At 34.4% G+C, this 16867-nt stretch overlaps 1 protein-coding gene across 1 annotated transcript; it reads left to right on the forward strand.

Moving 5' to 3' along the window:
* Positions 1–258: 258 nt before the first annotated feature.
* On the forward strand, positions 259–13340 carry LOC132178937 (glycoside hydrolase family 2 protein). The gene is made up of 18 exons (XM_059591525.2): positions 259–411; positions 479–643; positions 1204–1440; positions 2188–2334; positions 2516–2594; positions 2864–3047; positions 3946–4011; positions 4847–5083; positions 6515–6721; positions 6840–7143; positions 7898–8057; positions 8182–8290; positions 9704–9839; positions 9960–10015; positions 10095–10394; positions 10513–10635; positions 11581–12273; positions 12760–13340. The coding sequence occupies exons 2-18, from the start codon at positions 514–516 to the stop codon at positions 12928–12930; spliced, it is 3339 nt and encodes a 1112-aa protein (XP_059447508.2). The 5' UTR covers positions 259–411; positions 479–513; the 3' UTR covers positions 12931–13340.
* Positions 13341–16867: the final 3527 nt, after the last annotated feature.

Here is a 16867-nt window from a genome sequence, read left to right on the forward strand (position 1 = left end):
TGATATAACCAAATTACAAACAATTATACTGGATCATCCCACTTCCGAAAACCTTATATTCTCGTATATTATCTTCTTTGCGGTTCCTTTTGTCATCATCTCTCTCATCGTCACATTTTCTTATAATAAAATTATATGAAAATATAAGAAATATTTCACAAATTTTTTAGACCAGCTAAACACCGTACAGAAACAAGTAGCCAAAAATAGACATTTTGCTTGAAATTCTCGTTATCCGAGGTACACGCCTGACGCCTGTCAGTTAACAGCATCTACAACGGCCATTCAATCGTCAACGAGACGATAAAATGATGAGAAATTGAGTATTTGTTAATATGACTGTTTAATCACACAAAACGCCTTTTGAGTTTTGACTGATCCGCAAGCTCATCAGAGCTCACTCTCCACTGGGTATGCCCTCTCTCTCGGTTTAGTTTGTTTGCGTTTGAAGGCTGACATATTCTCTGTGATTGTGTAGGCACAGAGTGATTGTATGCAATAGGCCAATCTCCAATGGTCTCTTTGGTTGGGCAGCTGGTTTTATCCTTAGAAAATGGCTACAAGGTCTGGGAGGACCCATCTTTCATCAAGTGGAGGAAGAGGGACCCTCATGTCACTTTGCATTGCCATGATTCTGTTGAAGGTTACTACTTTCAATTCCAATGTTTGTATTTGCATCAAATATTGTTTCTTTCCGTTCTTGCAAGTTTTTTTTGGGGCTTTCCTTTTTTGTGTTTTTGTTTTAATTCTAGCTATATTTTGAAGTTTTAACAAATGGGTTTTCAAGTTAAATTGAGTTTTATACTGTAGATGGTGGAGTTGATTAGATTTCTCTCGTTCGAATTTATCCAAACTGTAAGAGAGGTGTTTTTTAGAAATGAAAAACAAGGGGGAATGAACTGGTTTTTTTCTTCATGAAATCTGAATTAAAAGCGATGGGGTCAAACTGATTATGTTAAGTAATTGTGGTCTTTATAGAATATTGGGGGGTCTCACACTGATTCAGTGCGGTATGCAGGAGTGGTTTTGGGTGCATTAAGGCGCATGATATAATCTGATTTTGTCTATTTGTCTTACGCCAGGTGTAATGGGATTTCTCTTCACATAATAACACCTTGATTTTGTCATTTCTTATTTGTTGTTTTAGTGTGTTACTTTTCACCTCTTACATGCAGGGGAATCTGACGTTTTGTTTATGAATAGGATCACTTAAATTCTGGTATGAACGCAGCAAAGTGGATTATGTAGTTGCTAATTCTGCTGTTTGGAATGATGATGCCGTCCGTGGAGCTCTTGATAGTGCTGCTTTTTGGGTCAAGGGCTTGCCATTCGTTAAGTCTTTGTCTGGCCACTGGAAGTTTTTCTTGGCTCCCAGTCCTGATAGTGTCCCTAATTTTTATGACAGTGCATTTCTGGATTCTGAGTGGGAAACTTTGCCAGGTACTTGTATATGTATAGATGGAAATATACACGTACATTTATACATGGATATGTATATACCCATGCACACAAATACATACACTAACAGAGTCTTGTATGCATGTGTACATGTATATTTATTATGTATATATTCCCTTTCCTCTTTGAATATATATTAAGTTTGATTCCAATCACATAAATATTCCTTTTTCCTACACTGCTTGTGAACTTGTGGTTATGTGTTCTTAACTTGCATTGTCTTTTGAATTTCAACGTGGCACTTCTAGTTAATCTATGACACCTATGTATATTTTGGTAGGCATGTTTGGAAAAGGATGCACTGTGTATATTGGGTTTCTCAAGTTACGCTTAGCTAATTGGTATAGGCAACATTTGAGTTGAGATGAGCTTTCTAGAACAGTTGGTATTAAATTGTGCTAATAACATTCACAAATGCCAAGTGTAGCAGCTAGGATTGTGAAATTATATTATAAGTTCCTACTAAAATGATTTCAATATCAAATACTTTTTTTCTTTTTTCTTTATTAGATATAAAAGGCTGAAGAACATTTGGGATGTTGATTATTTCATGATGTTCATGTTTGTAATAGAGTTTTGAGTTTTTTAATCACTGTAATGGAAAAATCATCAAATTCTTCTATTTAATCACTTGATTTTTAATCATTTTTAACATTGTGTCATATTTAATGCTATGAGTGTTCCTCGGTTGAACATGTCTCACAATTTTGTTTTCTCTAAATGGAACAGTTCCTTCAAATTGGCAGATGCATGGATTTGATCGGCCTATTTATACAAATGTAGTATATCCATTTCCACTGGATCCTCCATCTGTTCCTGTGGACAATCCCACTGGTTGCTACAGAACGTACTTCAATATCCCTAAAGAATGGAAGGGTATGATCTATACAAAGATGAATACTATTTTTAGCTCATTACTGTGTTTACCTATGCTTCTTGATCCTTTTATGTATTTTCTTTTGTTCTTTGTTTCTGCTTCTTGATCAATATACATTGAATAGGAGTTTGGTTGTTTGTATTTTGTGTAAACTCTGATATTCTACTTAATATCTGACAGGTCGTAGGATTTTGTTGCATTTTGAAGCTGTTGATTCTGCCTTTTGCGCATGGGTAAATGGGGTTCCTGTAGGATATAGGTAATTAAACATACTTCTAAGGAAGTTTTTGTAAATTCAACTAATTGTCCTATATGTTGGTGCTTCTATTTGGATACCCTATACAAAGTGAGTGAAATAATAATTACTCCACACATTTAAGTTAATCAAATATAGTGATATCAGTATTTACTGTTCTATATTTCATCATACTGCAACAATGTGTGTCTTTTGTCCAGTAGTATGGAATTTAAAGTTTTTATATGAATCCTTTATGTGCTAACAAATTGTTTAATATTGTGTTAGGTCAGTCAGGATAGTAGACTACCTGCGGAGTTTGAAATCACTGATTATTGCTATCCTTGTGATTCGGACTCTAAGAATGTTTTAGCTGTTCAAGTATTTAGATGGAGTGATGGCTCTTATCTTGAAGATCAGGATCATTGGTGGCTATCTGGTATTCATCGTGATGTGCTTCTTCTTGCCAAGCCACAGGTTTCGGTTCTGTCCAATCTCATTTCCATGTTATGTTGTTCTATTGCAGTTAAAATAATTAATGGGCTGTAGTTGGAGTACTTTGTATGTAATCAGGGTACTCACATGATCACCGACCGAGACACCCCTCTGCTTCTTTCAGCCAATTGAACCCCTCCTTTCACATCAGAACGGATCTCAAACGATTTAGTTTCCACGTAAAAGAAACCCAACTATCCCATCACTAACTCAATTGCAAACAAACGTAAAAATCTTAAAAGATTCCGGTGACGACGTCCTTGCAGTTCATTGGAAAAAAGGTTATATCTTTGCTGTACTAAATGCTTCGATGGTCCAATCTTGTTCTGGCTGTATCAGAACAAAAGCTTTATGTGCTGCCTCGTTGATATCTATAGGAACTCTGTCAACTCTACAAAGAACAACACTTGATTCTGTAATTCATGGGGGTTCGACACATATTATTGAAAGTGTAAGACGGCCCTAAGAACACAAGAAGTATACAAAAGAAAGCGTTTTGTGGTTAGAATGCCCTTGTACAGTTGGAAGTTTGAATGGTATTTTTGAGAGTCTCTTTCCCTTGTATGACCACATGCACCTTGTTTATGTCTAGAAGTAATGATCAGTGAAACATAGCCTTGTACACTTGGAAGTTTGAACGGTATTTTTGAAAGTCTCTTTCCCTTGTATGACCACATGCATTATCATTTTTCTGTGTCTATTTTTTGCCCCTACTAGTTTGGCGGCTTCTCTTATATATTTTTTGTGTACATGGGGCACCCTAGGCTTTTTATGAAATTTCGGTTACTTATTAAAAAAAAAAATTCTGTCTGTTTTGGCAACTTTGCCAAACATACAAGAGCTGCTCGGAAGTTAACTGTAAACTGTACATGGTATGCAGGTTTTCATTGCTGACTATTTCTTCAAATCGAACCTGGCAGAAAATTTTTCTTATGCAGATATACAGGTAAGCATTAAAGTTCTAAAATTAGGAAGTGATATTTGAGCCTGATTTTGACAAGTTGTTCTCTTTCGAGTAGAGGATATTAGGTTTAACAACGTATACTGATCTCCACTCTTCTGTGGTTCCTTAGTAAATACAAGCTTGATAGTGTATCTACTATCTCAGTTTAGCTGCTGATATGCACCAGCTGGCTTGTTTTGTATGTCAGAAACATCCAGTTGCTTATCATAAAACTTGGTCTTCTTCTATATATGCTGCAATCTTTATTCTTAGAAATAAGAGATTACCATTGTAAAAATTTGTCACTTGTCAGTAGGTTTCACCCTCTTGGTGCCGAAGTTTCTGTCATACTTCTAGGCAGTACTTTGGGTTTCTAAGGTGCAAACTCCCTTGGCATTGCTTCTGTCTGCATGATGTTTGTGCACGTCCTTTCCCTAAAAGACATCTTATTTCTCATTCATGCACAATATGTTCATCATAAATTAGTTGTCAAAGATAGTTATTGCCCTTATTCTCCAACTTTCAGTTTTCTACCGCCATTTTTATCTAGAAATTCACCATGATGTTGCAATTTGGCTTCATGTCAGAGTTAGCTGTCTTATTTGACTCTATTCTGGAAATGTCGCATGCACAGACCAATTTTTGTCTATAATTCTTCACTTATGTTATCAGAATTTATGTATGATTTATTTTTTAATAAATTGTTCCATTACTTATTAAAAAAAAAAAAGAATTTATGTATGATCAATAGTTGAAATATGTTTAGATTATGATATCCTCAGTACATCCAGTTATGGCATACATTTTAAATTTCTATTTCCTTGCACTTATCATACAGGTTGAAGTAAAAATAGACAACTCTCATGAAACATCAAAAGACACTGTTCTTGCGAACTACATTATAGAAGCTGCATTATATGACACTGGCAGCTGGTACAACTGTGATGGATATGCTGATCTGCTTTCATCTAATGTGGCTAATATAAAGCTCAATCCATCTACTGCAAGTCTAGGATTTCATGGCTATGTGCTTGTTGGGAGAATTGAAAAGCCAAGGCTTTGGTCTGCAGAGCAAGTGAGGGATTTGAGCTCATTTAGATTTCTTTCTCATTTTATACTTAAGTTGGGTGTTGATAGATACTGGCTTGTTGATAATAATTCTGAACTGCAACTGGGTCAATGATATTTCATTGAAAATATGTTGCCATATGTCTGATATGACCTGGATTCTCAGGCATTTAAATTTAACGGGGACAATAATAACATGATATGTAGTTATATACCCTTTTTTTTTTTTTTTGCCTTTTTGTTACTTTTTTTTTTTTTTTGGGGGGGGGGGGGGGGGGGGGGGGGAGGGGGGGTGTATAGTACACATGACCATTATATTTCCTAGATAGTTATCATGTTGTTAGTTGAAATGTGGGGTAGAAAGATGATTCAAGTAAAGTACTGAATAAAGACTTATCAAAAAAAAAGTAAAGTACTGAATAAAGCACTGAAATAAGAGATGTGGGGGGAAATGAACTTTGAAGGAGAAAATTTTTGTTAGGGAACTTTTTTAACTAGAAGATCTAATCTCTTTTTTTTTTTTTTTTTTTTTTTTTTTTTTTTTTAACTATAAGATCTAATCTTACTGCAGACTGCAGTTTGCCTAACGAGATTTTGATGATGTGGGTTAAACTTCGGTTAATATTTGATGAGTTTCTCTTTCATTTTCCCCACAATAGGATGACTCTATCAGAAAAAAATAGAGAAGACCCAAGATTTCAATTAAGAAAAAAAAAAATTAATTCCATTTTCCCAAGTTCCATCTCAAACGGGAAAATTAGTATAATTGATGTGTGAATTTGGAGAGTGGGCCTTCGATCAGCAAGACAACTTTTACTTTATTAGCCCAAGGCAACTTTATTCCTAATGATTGATAAAGGATATTGTTGTATGAACATGTATAATGGTGAAGGACAATACCTTGTGGAAGCTCAAAAAGAAAACCAGAGTGAACCATCATTTACCTACCTTGATCATTCCCAACTAAGAACTTATAACAAAGGTTCAGCCTCTTTTGATTACATTGCCTTGAAAATGGACCTTATACAATTTACCAATATTTAATTTATTTGACTATGGGCTTTAGTTGCTTCTCATTTCACATTGGTTATGCATTTGTTTCTTTGAAGTGGAACAGTTTGATTCTCATTACTTGTCAAAAAAAAAAATAGTTTGATTCTCATTACCTATGATAGAAAAAGCATAGTGTGAAATTGTTGAAATATTGAAATTTCTCATGACTCATTAGAAAGCTCAAGCATTGTACTTTGAGGGATTGGATTTTTTTTTTATTTGGTTTTCCATTTTATGTTAACTGCTAATGACACAGTTTGTTTCAGCCAAGATTATTTGAAGCTTTGCATTTTGTTGTTTGCTTACCACTTTTTGATCTAATTCAATGTTTATCTATCAATTTTACATTTGGATATCTTATGTATTTGTTTGCATTTATTGGCAGCCAAATTTATACACATTAGTTGTTATCCTGAAAGATGCATCTGGCAATGTTGTTGACTGTGAATCGTGCCTAGTAGGCATGAGACAAGTATCTAAAGCCCATAAACAGCTACTCGTTAATGGGCATCCAGTCATAATAAGAGGTGTGAACAGGCATGAACATCATCCACGGGTGGGGAAGACAAACATAGAGTCCTGCATGGTTAAGGTGACCCATTTGAATGTTCTACTAGCTATCATCTCTGCTTGCCAAGTTGATTTCTCAGATTATGATGATAGTCCTGGTTTAGGTATGCTTAAGACATTCATGACTATCCTGCTTGCAGGATTTGGTTATAATGAAGCAAAACAATATCAATGCTGTGAGAAACAGCCATTATCCTCAACATCCCCGTTGGTACGAGTTGTGTAATTTGTTTGGCATGTACATGATAGATGAAGCTAATATTGAGACACATGGATTTGATCTTTCTCGGCATCTGAAGCATCCTACTTCTGAACCAATTTGGGCTGCTGCCATGTTGGATCGTGTAATAGGCATGGTGGAGAGAGACAAAAATCATGCGTGCATTATTTGTTGGTCCTTAGGAAATGAAGCCGGATATGGCCCTAATCATTCTGCTTTAGCCGGTATCTGCTTTTATAGCTTTTTTTTGGCGTGTGTTGTTTTGGGGTCGGAAGCAGCTTCTGCATAATATTTCTGCCTTGTCACATTTTAATCAAACATGTTATTGAGTTGTTTTCAATCATCCTCTAGACATATTATGTTTCATAGCTTTTTTTAATTAATTTAAATATGTAGCTTGGCCAATGATGTTGTTCCTGAAAGAATATCATTTGCTCTTAATGCAAACTCATAACAGAACCATGTTTTTTTTCATTTAGAGAAGCTTTTCATTGACTACACATGCTCAAGCATTATAGTGGAGACTTTAGCACATCTAACGTAGAAGAGACATTCAATCTATGGAAAATAGCTATTAGAATCAGTTCATCAGCTATCAGAAGTTGTTTTTCCTTGGAAGATGGCGAGAAATTATGAAAAATTCAGGAATTAATTGGTGAAAATTTTGGGAAGAGTTGAAGAATAAACTTAATGAGGGAAAAGCAGTTCTTCAGTGGAGAGAAGCGTGCACTCTTAAATTTTGAACAATCAATCAATATTTAGAATTTTTACATCACTTTTTCCTCTCTTTGAAATCTTACATCCAAGTTTGTTGATCATATTTGGGAATTATATGATCAGTTTATAATAAACCTGTACTAGATGCACTTCTTGAGATGTCATTCTTGGTTTTGGATTTTGTTTCATGGTTTTGACAACTTGCTTCCAGAGAGGGCCTTTTCCTTTCCATTCACTTTTGGTATGGAAACTTTAATTTAGGTTGGGTGCGAGGGCGGGATTTCTCACGGCTAGTGCACTATGAAGGAGGTGGATCTAGAACCTCATCTACAGATATTGTATGCCCCATGTATATGCGTGTCTGGGACATATTGAAGATTGCAAAAGATCCAACTGAAACACGTCCTTTGATATTGTGCGAGTAAGTTACTTTAGTTGTGGCATGTTACTTTTTACTAATATTTTATAATAATGCCATATGCATTTATTTGTTCTAGCATAATGCCTCGATGTACTTGAGGATACTTATGATGCACTAATGGCAGGTATTCACATGCAATGGGAAACAGCAATGGGAGTCTACATGAATATTGGGAGGCAATAGATAGCACATTTGGTCTTCAAGGGGGCTTTATCTGGGATTGGGTTGATCAGGTCAGGAATCCTTCAAGTCCTTATTGAGATATTGAATGATTAGTAAATTATTTTGCTTATGGTAGAAAGAAGTATATTGAGTAATCCACATCATGTCAAAAGTTGAATTTCAGGAGGTCCCATGTTTCCTGAAAAACTCTCCAATTAAATTGTTTGACTTAAAAAATAAATTTATGTGACTTACAATTGGAACCTTGTATATTAACTGTAGAAGGCATGTATTAGGATAATATGCAACTCAGGATGGATCCTGTTAAGATTAACAGTTTCAGTCTGAAACTTAGGACCAGGCAAAATAGGGCACAGCTGCAACAAATCTGAGATTTAAGGTTCAGGTGACAAAGAAAGAGTAAGATGGTAAGACCACTATGCTGAAACAAAAAGGAGACAAGAACCTATGTGGTTGAAGAGAAATGATTACTGAACCCCACCCCCCAACCCCCCCAAAAAAGAAAAAAAGAAAAAGCACAAACTCTAATTCTGCATAGAAGATACAAAAGAAGATAAATATCCACTAAACATAATGATAAACCAAGGATAACCATATAATCAGGCTGGGTGAAGTTGGTTGGCGTTTTGCCCATAAACCCCAAAGGGGTACTCTCGCTGGAGCCCTCTTGCATTGGCCCACCAATCTGCTACTCACTTAATTCTTTTATCTATAACTAAAAGTACAGATTATTGTCCTTGAAATTAATATATATGGCCAAATGAACAAAATTTCAGACCTTTTCTCCAGATCAATATGATTTTTTTTTTTAAATGTATAAAGAACTAGATAAAGTTAGCATCCCTCAATGCATCTTGTAGGTCATATTAAACTATCATAGAGAACCAGAGTTGGTTTAGGATTCTTCATGCCTACCTACCACTGATTTGTTTAATAAGTTTCTTATAATGAAGTCCATACTCAGTAGAGCTACCATGATTTTTTTTATTTTTTATTTTTAAATTACCAGTAATCCCCAAAGTTTAAGTTGATAAGAAATTGTGAATCTAACAATTTTGTTAATTTTTTAATGCTTTCCATTACGTGTGGGATCAAATTCTCTTTCAATAAGTGAGGCGTAACATGTTGAATATTTAACTGAAATGTGGATAACCTATTGAGTTAGGGTTTGAATTCATGGCTTCTACTCTGATATCATATTAAATCATTAGGTATCCTAAAAGTTTAAGTTGGTAGGAAATTGTGAATTTAATTAGTTAGTTAATATTCTAACAATTTTTACATATTTCTTTTGAAATAAGTAGATGTCCAAAACCTGTACCACTAATTATTTCCTAAATCTGCTCTATAGTTGTTTTCCCCAGTTCCTTTTTCTTTCTCACCCCCCTCCCCACTCCCTCTTCTGGGGTTACCCATAAGAAGGAAATATATTAGATAGCTAAGGATTTTCACTTTACATACAGGGGCTATTGAAGGATAGTGCAGATGGTATAAAGCACTGGGCATATGGAGGTGACTTTGGGGATATTCCTAATGATTTGAATTTCTGTTTGAATGGGATTATGTGGCCAGATCGAACACCTCATCCTGCAGTACATGGTAACTCAATGTTTTGTGTCATACTTAAACTTAACAACGTGCTAGGAGTTTTTCAACACTATACCTGTGTGTCACTTATCAGTTTGTATGATGGCTCATGGCTGTAATTATTATTTTCAGAAGTCAAGTATCTCTATCAACCGATCAAGGTTTCATTAGAGAACGGAACACTTAAGGTGCTTACATACTTCACTGACCTTCAACTTATCTTTAGTGGAACCTTTCTTTATATTTGGTTGGAATTTCATGTTGCAGATAACAAACGCCCAATTTTTTGAGACAACACAAGGATTGGAATTCAGCTGGGCTGCTAATGGGGATGGATGTGAACTTGGAACTGGAGTTTTATCTCTTCCCCTGATAGAACCACAGAGCAGTTTTGATATTGGATGGAAGTCGGGTCCATGGTATTCTATATGGGATTCATCATTTGCAGAAGAATTTTTTCTAACAATAACTGTTAAGCTATTGCAATCCACACACTGGGTTGAAGCTGGTCATATCATTTCATCTACACAAGTACAGTTGCCTGCCAAAAGAGAGATCATTCCTCATGTAATTGCTCCTCCTTCGTCCATACATTGATTCAATGAATGGAGTTAATTATTTTGTGATATTACTAACAGTTGTACTTACGATATCACTAACTGTTTACAAACGAATGCGGTTCCAGGTCATCAAAACTACGGATACTACCTTCCTCGGTGAAATTATTGGGGATACAATCAAAGTGAGCAGGCAGAACTTTTGGGAGATAAAATTGAATGCTCAGACAGGAATAATTGAAAGCTGGAAGGTAGTCTATTAGTATAATTAAAACATATGTCTGTTCTATTTTTTTTAGTGTAATTTGAAAGAATAATGTTTTCTCTGAACTCTATTTACTTGTTAAATGAAGGAAATGAGCATTAAGAATGTTTTGACATGATTTTCTCCTCAACTAGTAAAGCCTGGAGTTTCTGGAGAACCTCTGATACATGATTGTTTCCCAGTTTACTGTCTTCTAAAAATTCTTGAGTGAAAGTTATTTTTTCCTCTTGCATTAAACCAAGAATTTCCTTAAAATAGTGCTTGTTTTTGCAATTGATTGTGTGTTGATGAGACTAGAGTGGGAATGAAAAGTTAGAAATTTGGAGGAATATCTTAGAAAATAAGGGTTTGGGGGTGAAGTAGGACTAAACCTGAGTATAATAAGAGCAAGTTTTGGCAAAAGTAGAAATACAGATGGAGTGATTGTAAAATCGATACTTAGGAGATACCAAAGAGCAATCACTTTTGATATCTTGAGTTGATATTTCATAGGGATGTGCAGATTGAGGAGGATGTGGCTCATAGAATAAGAGCAAGTGATTGAAGTGGAGAAGTGCAAGACTGTAGAATACTCTTGAGTTATAGGTGGCTTTATACTTCCTGTATACCCAGGGCACCTTACGCTTTTAATGATATCTCTATTACTTATATATAAATTAAACAATAAAAAATAAAAATACCTGTTGAGTTGGAGGAAGAATTCCATAGGACTGTTATAAGGACCAGTTATGCTTTACGATATAGAATGTTGGGTTTTCAGAAGCAACATACTTATAAAGGAATTTTTTTGTTTATTCAAATCTTTTTTTCTTAATCCTTTTAAATGAAACAAAAAAATAGCTTATGAACTCAAATCCTGGTTGCACATCATGGCATATGAACTCATGACAAATGACAGCTGTAGTTCTAACTGTATGATGGTTAACCACAGGTTGAAGGAGTTACTGTGATGAATAAAGGCATACTCCCATGCTTCTGGAGGGCACCTACTGATAATGACAAAGGGGGAGATGCACGTAGTTATTTATCTAAGTGGAAAGCTGCTCATATTGATAGTCTTCTCTATATTACTGAAAATTGTTCTATGCAGAATATGACAGACAGCCTTGTAAAAATTGCAGTGGGTTTTATCGCTGTCCCGGGCGGTGAGAAGGGTTCTCTCGCTCAGTTGGAAAAATCAAATGCTTTATTCAAAATTGATATGATTTACACAATATATGGCTCTGGGGATGTCATTGTGGAATGCAATGTCAAACCAAATTCTTCAAGTCTTCCTCCATTGCCACGTGTGGGACTTGAGTTTCACTTGGATAAGTCAATGGACAAGATAAATTGGTATGGAAAAGGGCCATTTGAATGTTATCCAGATAGAAAAGCGGCTGCACATGTTGGGGTCTATGAGCAGAAAGTAGATGACATGCATGTTCCTTATATTGTTCCTGGGGAATGTTCGGGTAGGGCAGATGTTAGATGGGTGACATTTCAAAGCAAAGATGGATCTGGGATTTATGCTTCAATCTATGGTAGCTCTCTTCCTATGCAAATGAGTGCAAGTTACTACACCACAGCAGAGCTTGACCGGGCCACACACAACAAAGATCTTATTAAAGGAGATGACATTGAGGTATTTTTCTTCTTCTTTTTTTCCATTAAATAAACTCCATACACTACTGGTAAGAATTTTCTGAATTGCTATCATAGATACAATGGCCCTGTTGTGATTTCTTATCAAGGGGTGTGTGTTTGTGTATGTTATGCCTAACAGACTTTTAAGTCCATAACTTGTAGACTATATTTGTACAAGTCTATGAGGAAGTCTGAAATTTTATGAATATAAGCAAAGAATATATGCCTTTTTAAGTGTATATAAATGGTGTCCTCATTGCATTTGAAATATGTGCATCAGTATTAGCAATTTCCTTATTTACATGCCTACAGAAAGAGAAGAAAAATGTGTTTGCAGGCTTGGGTTTTCAAAGTGGCGTGTTCTTTCTCACACCCCAATTGGCTGCTTCTTTCTTTACTACTTTCCTTTCATTCCTGCATTGTCCTTGTTTTTGTCATCCATCACAGGGTGTCACCATTTTATATGTCTTTTATGGTCTTATAGGTCCATCTTGACCACAAGCACATGGGATTGGGCGGAGATGATAGCTGGTCCCCTACTGTCCATGATCAGTATCTGATTCCTGCTGTACCCTACTCATTCTCCATCAGGTTATCTCCAATAACGCAAGCCACCTCTGGCCATGACATCTACAAATCCCAACTCCAAAACTAGTTACATTTTTAGTTTCATGACTTGATCAAATGTCGTCCACGACATCTATTGCCATGAACCGATCTGTTTCCTTGAGATCATATATTACCTTAAAAGTTGGTGAATAAATGTCCAATCCACACCAGAACAATGGCTGAATTGGGACTTCCACCTTCATGCTATAAAGCTTGCTCCATGCAAGTTGGGTTGCTCCACTGTCATCGACCTTCTTATTTGTGGGACTTGATCATCAGATGTTTGCTTGCCTTTGGGCATGATGCTTGTATAGTTGTATGCAGACTACTTGCCATCTTGTCTAATAAGATCTCATGGGGAAACTAACATCAGTTGTAAATTATGTTGTCAAATCTTGTGGAATGAAGTTGATGACATACCTACATGCGTTCATGGTACAAAATCCAGTTCAACTTCGGGTCTGTTTCGATTTATGGTTTTAAAACGTGCAATTTGAAAAAATGTTAGGTAAAATCGCAATTTACCCTTTAAAATAGTGTGTTGTTAAAAAAAAAAAAAAAAAGGCACCCCTAGCCTTTTTTTTGTGTTTTTGAAGTTGTAATTTTTTAAAAAATACGCCTTCTAACAATACACTTTTACGATTTAGTTCAAAATTGCACTTTTAATTTGTGGAATTGCAGTGCCAACACACTCTTAGGTTTGATTGTTAAGAGCTTATTTGGGAAAGCCTTTTGGTGTGATTTTTTTTTTTTTTTTTTTTTAGTAGTAGTAAAAAATGATTGATGTGATATAAAGTATGTGGAAGTTTTGAATTTTTTGTATAAAAAAAATAAATAAATTTTGTTTTGTAGTGAAATTTTTTGTTTGAATAGTAATAAAAAGTTATTGAAATGATATAAAAAGTTATAATATTTTGAAGTTAACTTCTTAAGGAAAAAAGTGAGGAAAATGAGGAGGAAAGGAAAAGTGAAAAAGGTTTTGCCAAACATTTCCACGCAACAGTTTGGATGACTTTTAGAAGTTTTCTTAACCAAATTATTTCTCTTTCTATTAATTAATTACTTACCACTATTCAAATATCACATGGTGTAATGCTTTGGGATATTAATTAATTAGTAATTAACTCACGGCACGTCTCTCCGCTTATTTACCAAATAAATAAAAAGAACATATCTAAGGCCCTCATCAAAGAGCTTCTCTATTGTCTTTAATTTTTTAAAACATGATCTTTCTATATTATCATTTTTTTTTTTTTTTTGAGGGAAAAATGAAAGTAAAGCCGATTTGGCCATTACAATATCCCTAATGTAAGGGAGAGTCATTATTAACCAAAGCTGACGTACATTAAGATAGACGGCCATTTCTATATTATCTTGAAGTCAATCATTTGAAACATTCCGCTATACATATGATATGTATAAGGTACCACAACACCGGAATAAAAGTATCCCTCCCAATATAAATATTTTCAAGCCAAGCAAAAGTCTTCATAAATTCCATTGCTTGCATGGTTTCAACTTTCAACTTCATGATTATACCTTCTTTTACATCATTGTTACTCTAATAGCATGTATTAACACCCTTATTTTCATTTGTTACAATAAATACCAAAATTAGAAACAGCCAATAATTCTTATTAATTCCCATTGCTATCACAAATTTCAATACATTTCACCATTATTTGCAATTTGCATATACCAATACATTGAAAAAAAAAAAAAAAAAAAAAAAAAAAAACCTAATTATCATTATTTCCACCTTGCTCTCGCAAGTTTCCCTATTGGATTTCACCTTTATTTGCTTCTATCATGTCAAGAAACGCCGAAATATATGAAACTTTTATATGTATGTGTATGAACCCTGATATGCTCGTATTGCATGCAATTATATTAATAAAAGAAAAAAAGATCCTTAACAAAAAAATTTCTTTGTTCTACCTTACAAAGAAATTTTGATATTTTCTTTCTATGGCCCAATTTAATTTTTTTATTTTTTTATTTTATACTTGTTTTTATGTCCAAATTTATCATAAAACTTTGACACCACAGAAAATAGAAATCATCCAAAATTTTGGAATAAAATTCTTTGCTTAATTTGGGATTACACCTTGAAAAGTATTGCCACTCCATCTAAAAACTAATTAACCAGGAAAAAAAGGTTCCTCTAAATATTTGTGAGCACTTTATTATTTAAGGAAAAAATAAAATAAAATTAGAAATTAAAAGTAAAAGTAGCTAGAGAGAGAGAAGAGTTGGGGATTTTACCGCTTCTTTTTTTTTTTTTTTTTTTACATGTCCACGCAAAACATGTCCATGCAAAGGAAAAGAAGGGAGAGGGAGATTCGAACTAGTAACCTCCGCTTCATGAGATGTAGTCCACAGCCAATTGAGTAGACAATTTTACCACATCCATTAATCGTCATGCTTTGTCACTCTGCCCCAAGCACCTTCTGATACATCTATCATATAATTGACTCAAGAGAACGGAATTGGGTACTTTTCTTTGTTTATATAGTTTTACGCAAATCTCCAAACATTTTATTTGTTCTTCTGTAAATTCTGGTTGACGATGATGATGAATTCCTTCTTCATTGGGAGTATTTTTTGAATCAGGATTTGGATTCCTCCTCTGTGTAGGATTCTTCTTTCGAAATTTAGCATTATGATGCGGAGAGAGAAAGATAATCGGTGGGAAATGCGGAAAATGAGTGAGCGAGCGGGGATGATTGTGAGAGAGATCGGAAAACGAAGGGTTGCATGCTTTCACCGCTGCTTGAATAAGGATAGCCAGCAGCACCGTCATCATCACAACAAGTCTTTTCATAACTTCTTTAGCCATGTATAACACCCTCCCTCCCTCCTCTTAATTCTTTTTTTGTTATTTGGAAGGCTTGTATTAAACCAATGCCGCAATTTATAGAATGTAAACCCTTATATATATATATATATATATATATATGTATATATATATATATAGTTTGAAAATTGAAATTCATCTAATGTAATTTGTTTAGGGCTTGTTTGGGATTGCGTTTGATGGGTCTAAAAGTGTTTTTAACACTCAAAAAGTCAATTTAAAAAAAAAAAATATTCGTTTGATAAAAAAATTATAAGCGCTTTTAATGGTCCAAAAAGCCTAAAAAATGTCAAAAAACACTTTTGACAAAAGCTTAAAAATGAAACTTTTGCCCAAAGCTCTTTTTGACTTAAAAACTCTATTTCTCAAATACAATCCCAAACAGATTCTTAGTATCTTTTGGTTTTGGTTAAAGCCATGCAACTTACATCTCAAGTCGTTTATAACCACCAATAGAGTTTAATTTCCTCGTCTTTTGCTATTTTAATGTCCAATAGTGAACATATTAGGAAGTGCATCCGGTGTCCTTTCAATAACAGTAATTAATATAAAAATTAAAAAATAAATAACGGTTATATATATATATATATATATATATATATCCCTTGGAAATATGAAAGGAGATGATATAGTGGCCTCTCGTTAGTGTTATAAGTTTCAACAATTATTTGGTATTTTATTGTTTCTGCCATTTAGAAAAAAGAAAAAAGAAAAAAAAAATCACTATTAATGAATAAGGTGTATTTTGTATTGGCACCAACAAATGAGGATATGATATCATTGGTGAACGGGTCAATTCTAATTCGACTAATTTAATTAAATATGTTAAATTCTTTAATTTATAATTTTTTAATTTTGTATTGGGTCCTTGTTGAGTTTGTAGGTCATGTTAAAATATTTTTGTCATTACATCGTGTGTCAGGTTCAGATCGTGTCGAAGTATGAATATAAGTAGACGTGGCAATTCGTGTTTACGTGTTGGTTCGAGTCATATTAATGCACGGGCATAAGATATAAATCAACAATAACTCAATCTATATAATTAATGAGACTATTTAATTTTATGTTGAATTTGTTGTGTGAGTGAGACAAGTAGTGATTTTTAGTACACTAGCGTGCTTGAACG

This window comes from Corylus avellana, chromosome 2 (genome assembly GCF_965113065.1).
Source record: "Corylus avellana chromosome 2, dhCorAvel1.hap1.2, whole genome shotgun sequence".
Taxonomy (NCBI): Eukaryota; Viridiplantae; Streptophyta; class Magnoliopsida; order Fagales; family Betulaceae; genus Corylus; species Corylus avellana.

Excerpts from the sequence above, each read along its gene's own strand:
- LOC132178937 (XM_059591525.2), top strand. The coding sequence starts at position 514 with ATGGTCTCTTTGGTTGGGCAGCTGGTTTTATCCTTAGAAAATGGCTAC. Across the intron at positions 6,722-6,839 it reads TAGAGTCCTGCATGGTTAAG|GATTTGGTTATAATGAAGCA; the intron begins GTGACCCATTTG and ends TCCTGCTTGCAG. Across the intron at positions 12,274-12,759 it reads TTAAAGGAGATGACATTGAG|GTCCATCTTGACCACAAGCA; the intron begins GTATTTTTCTTC and ends ATGGTCTTATAG.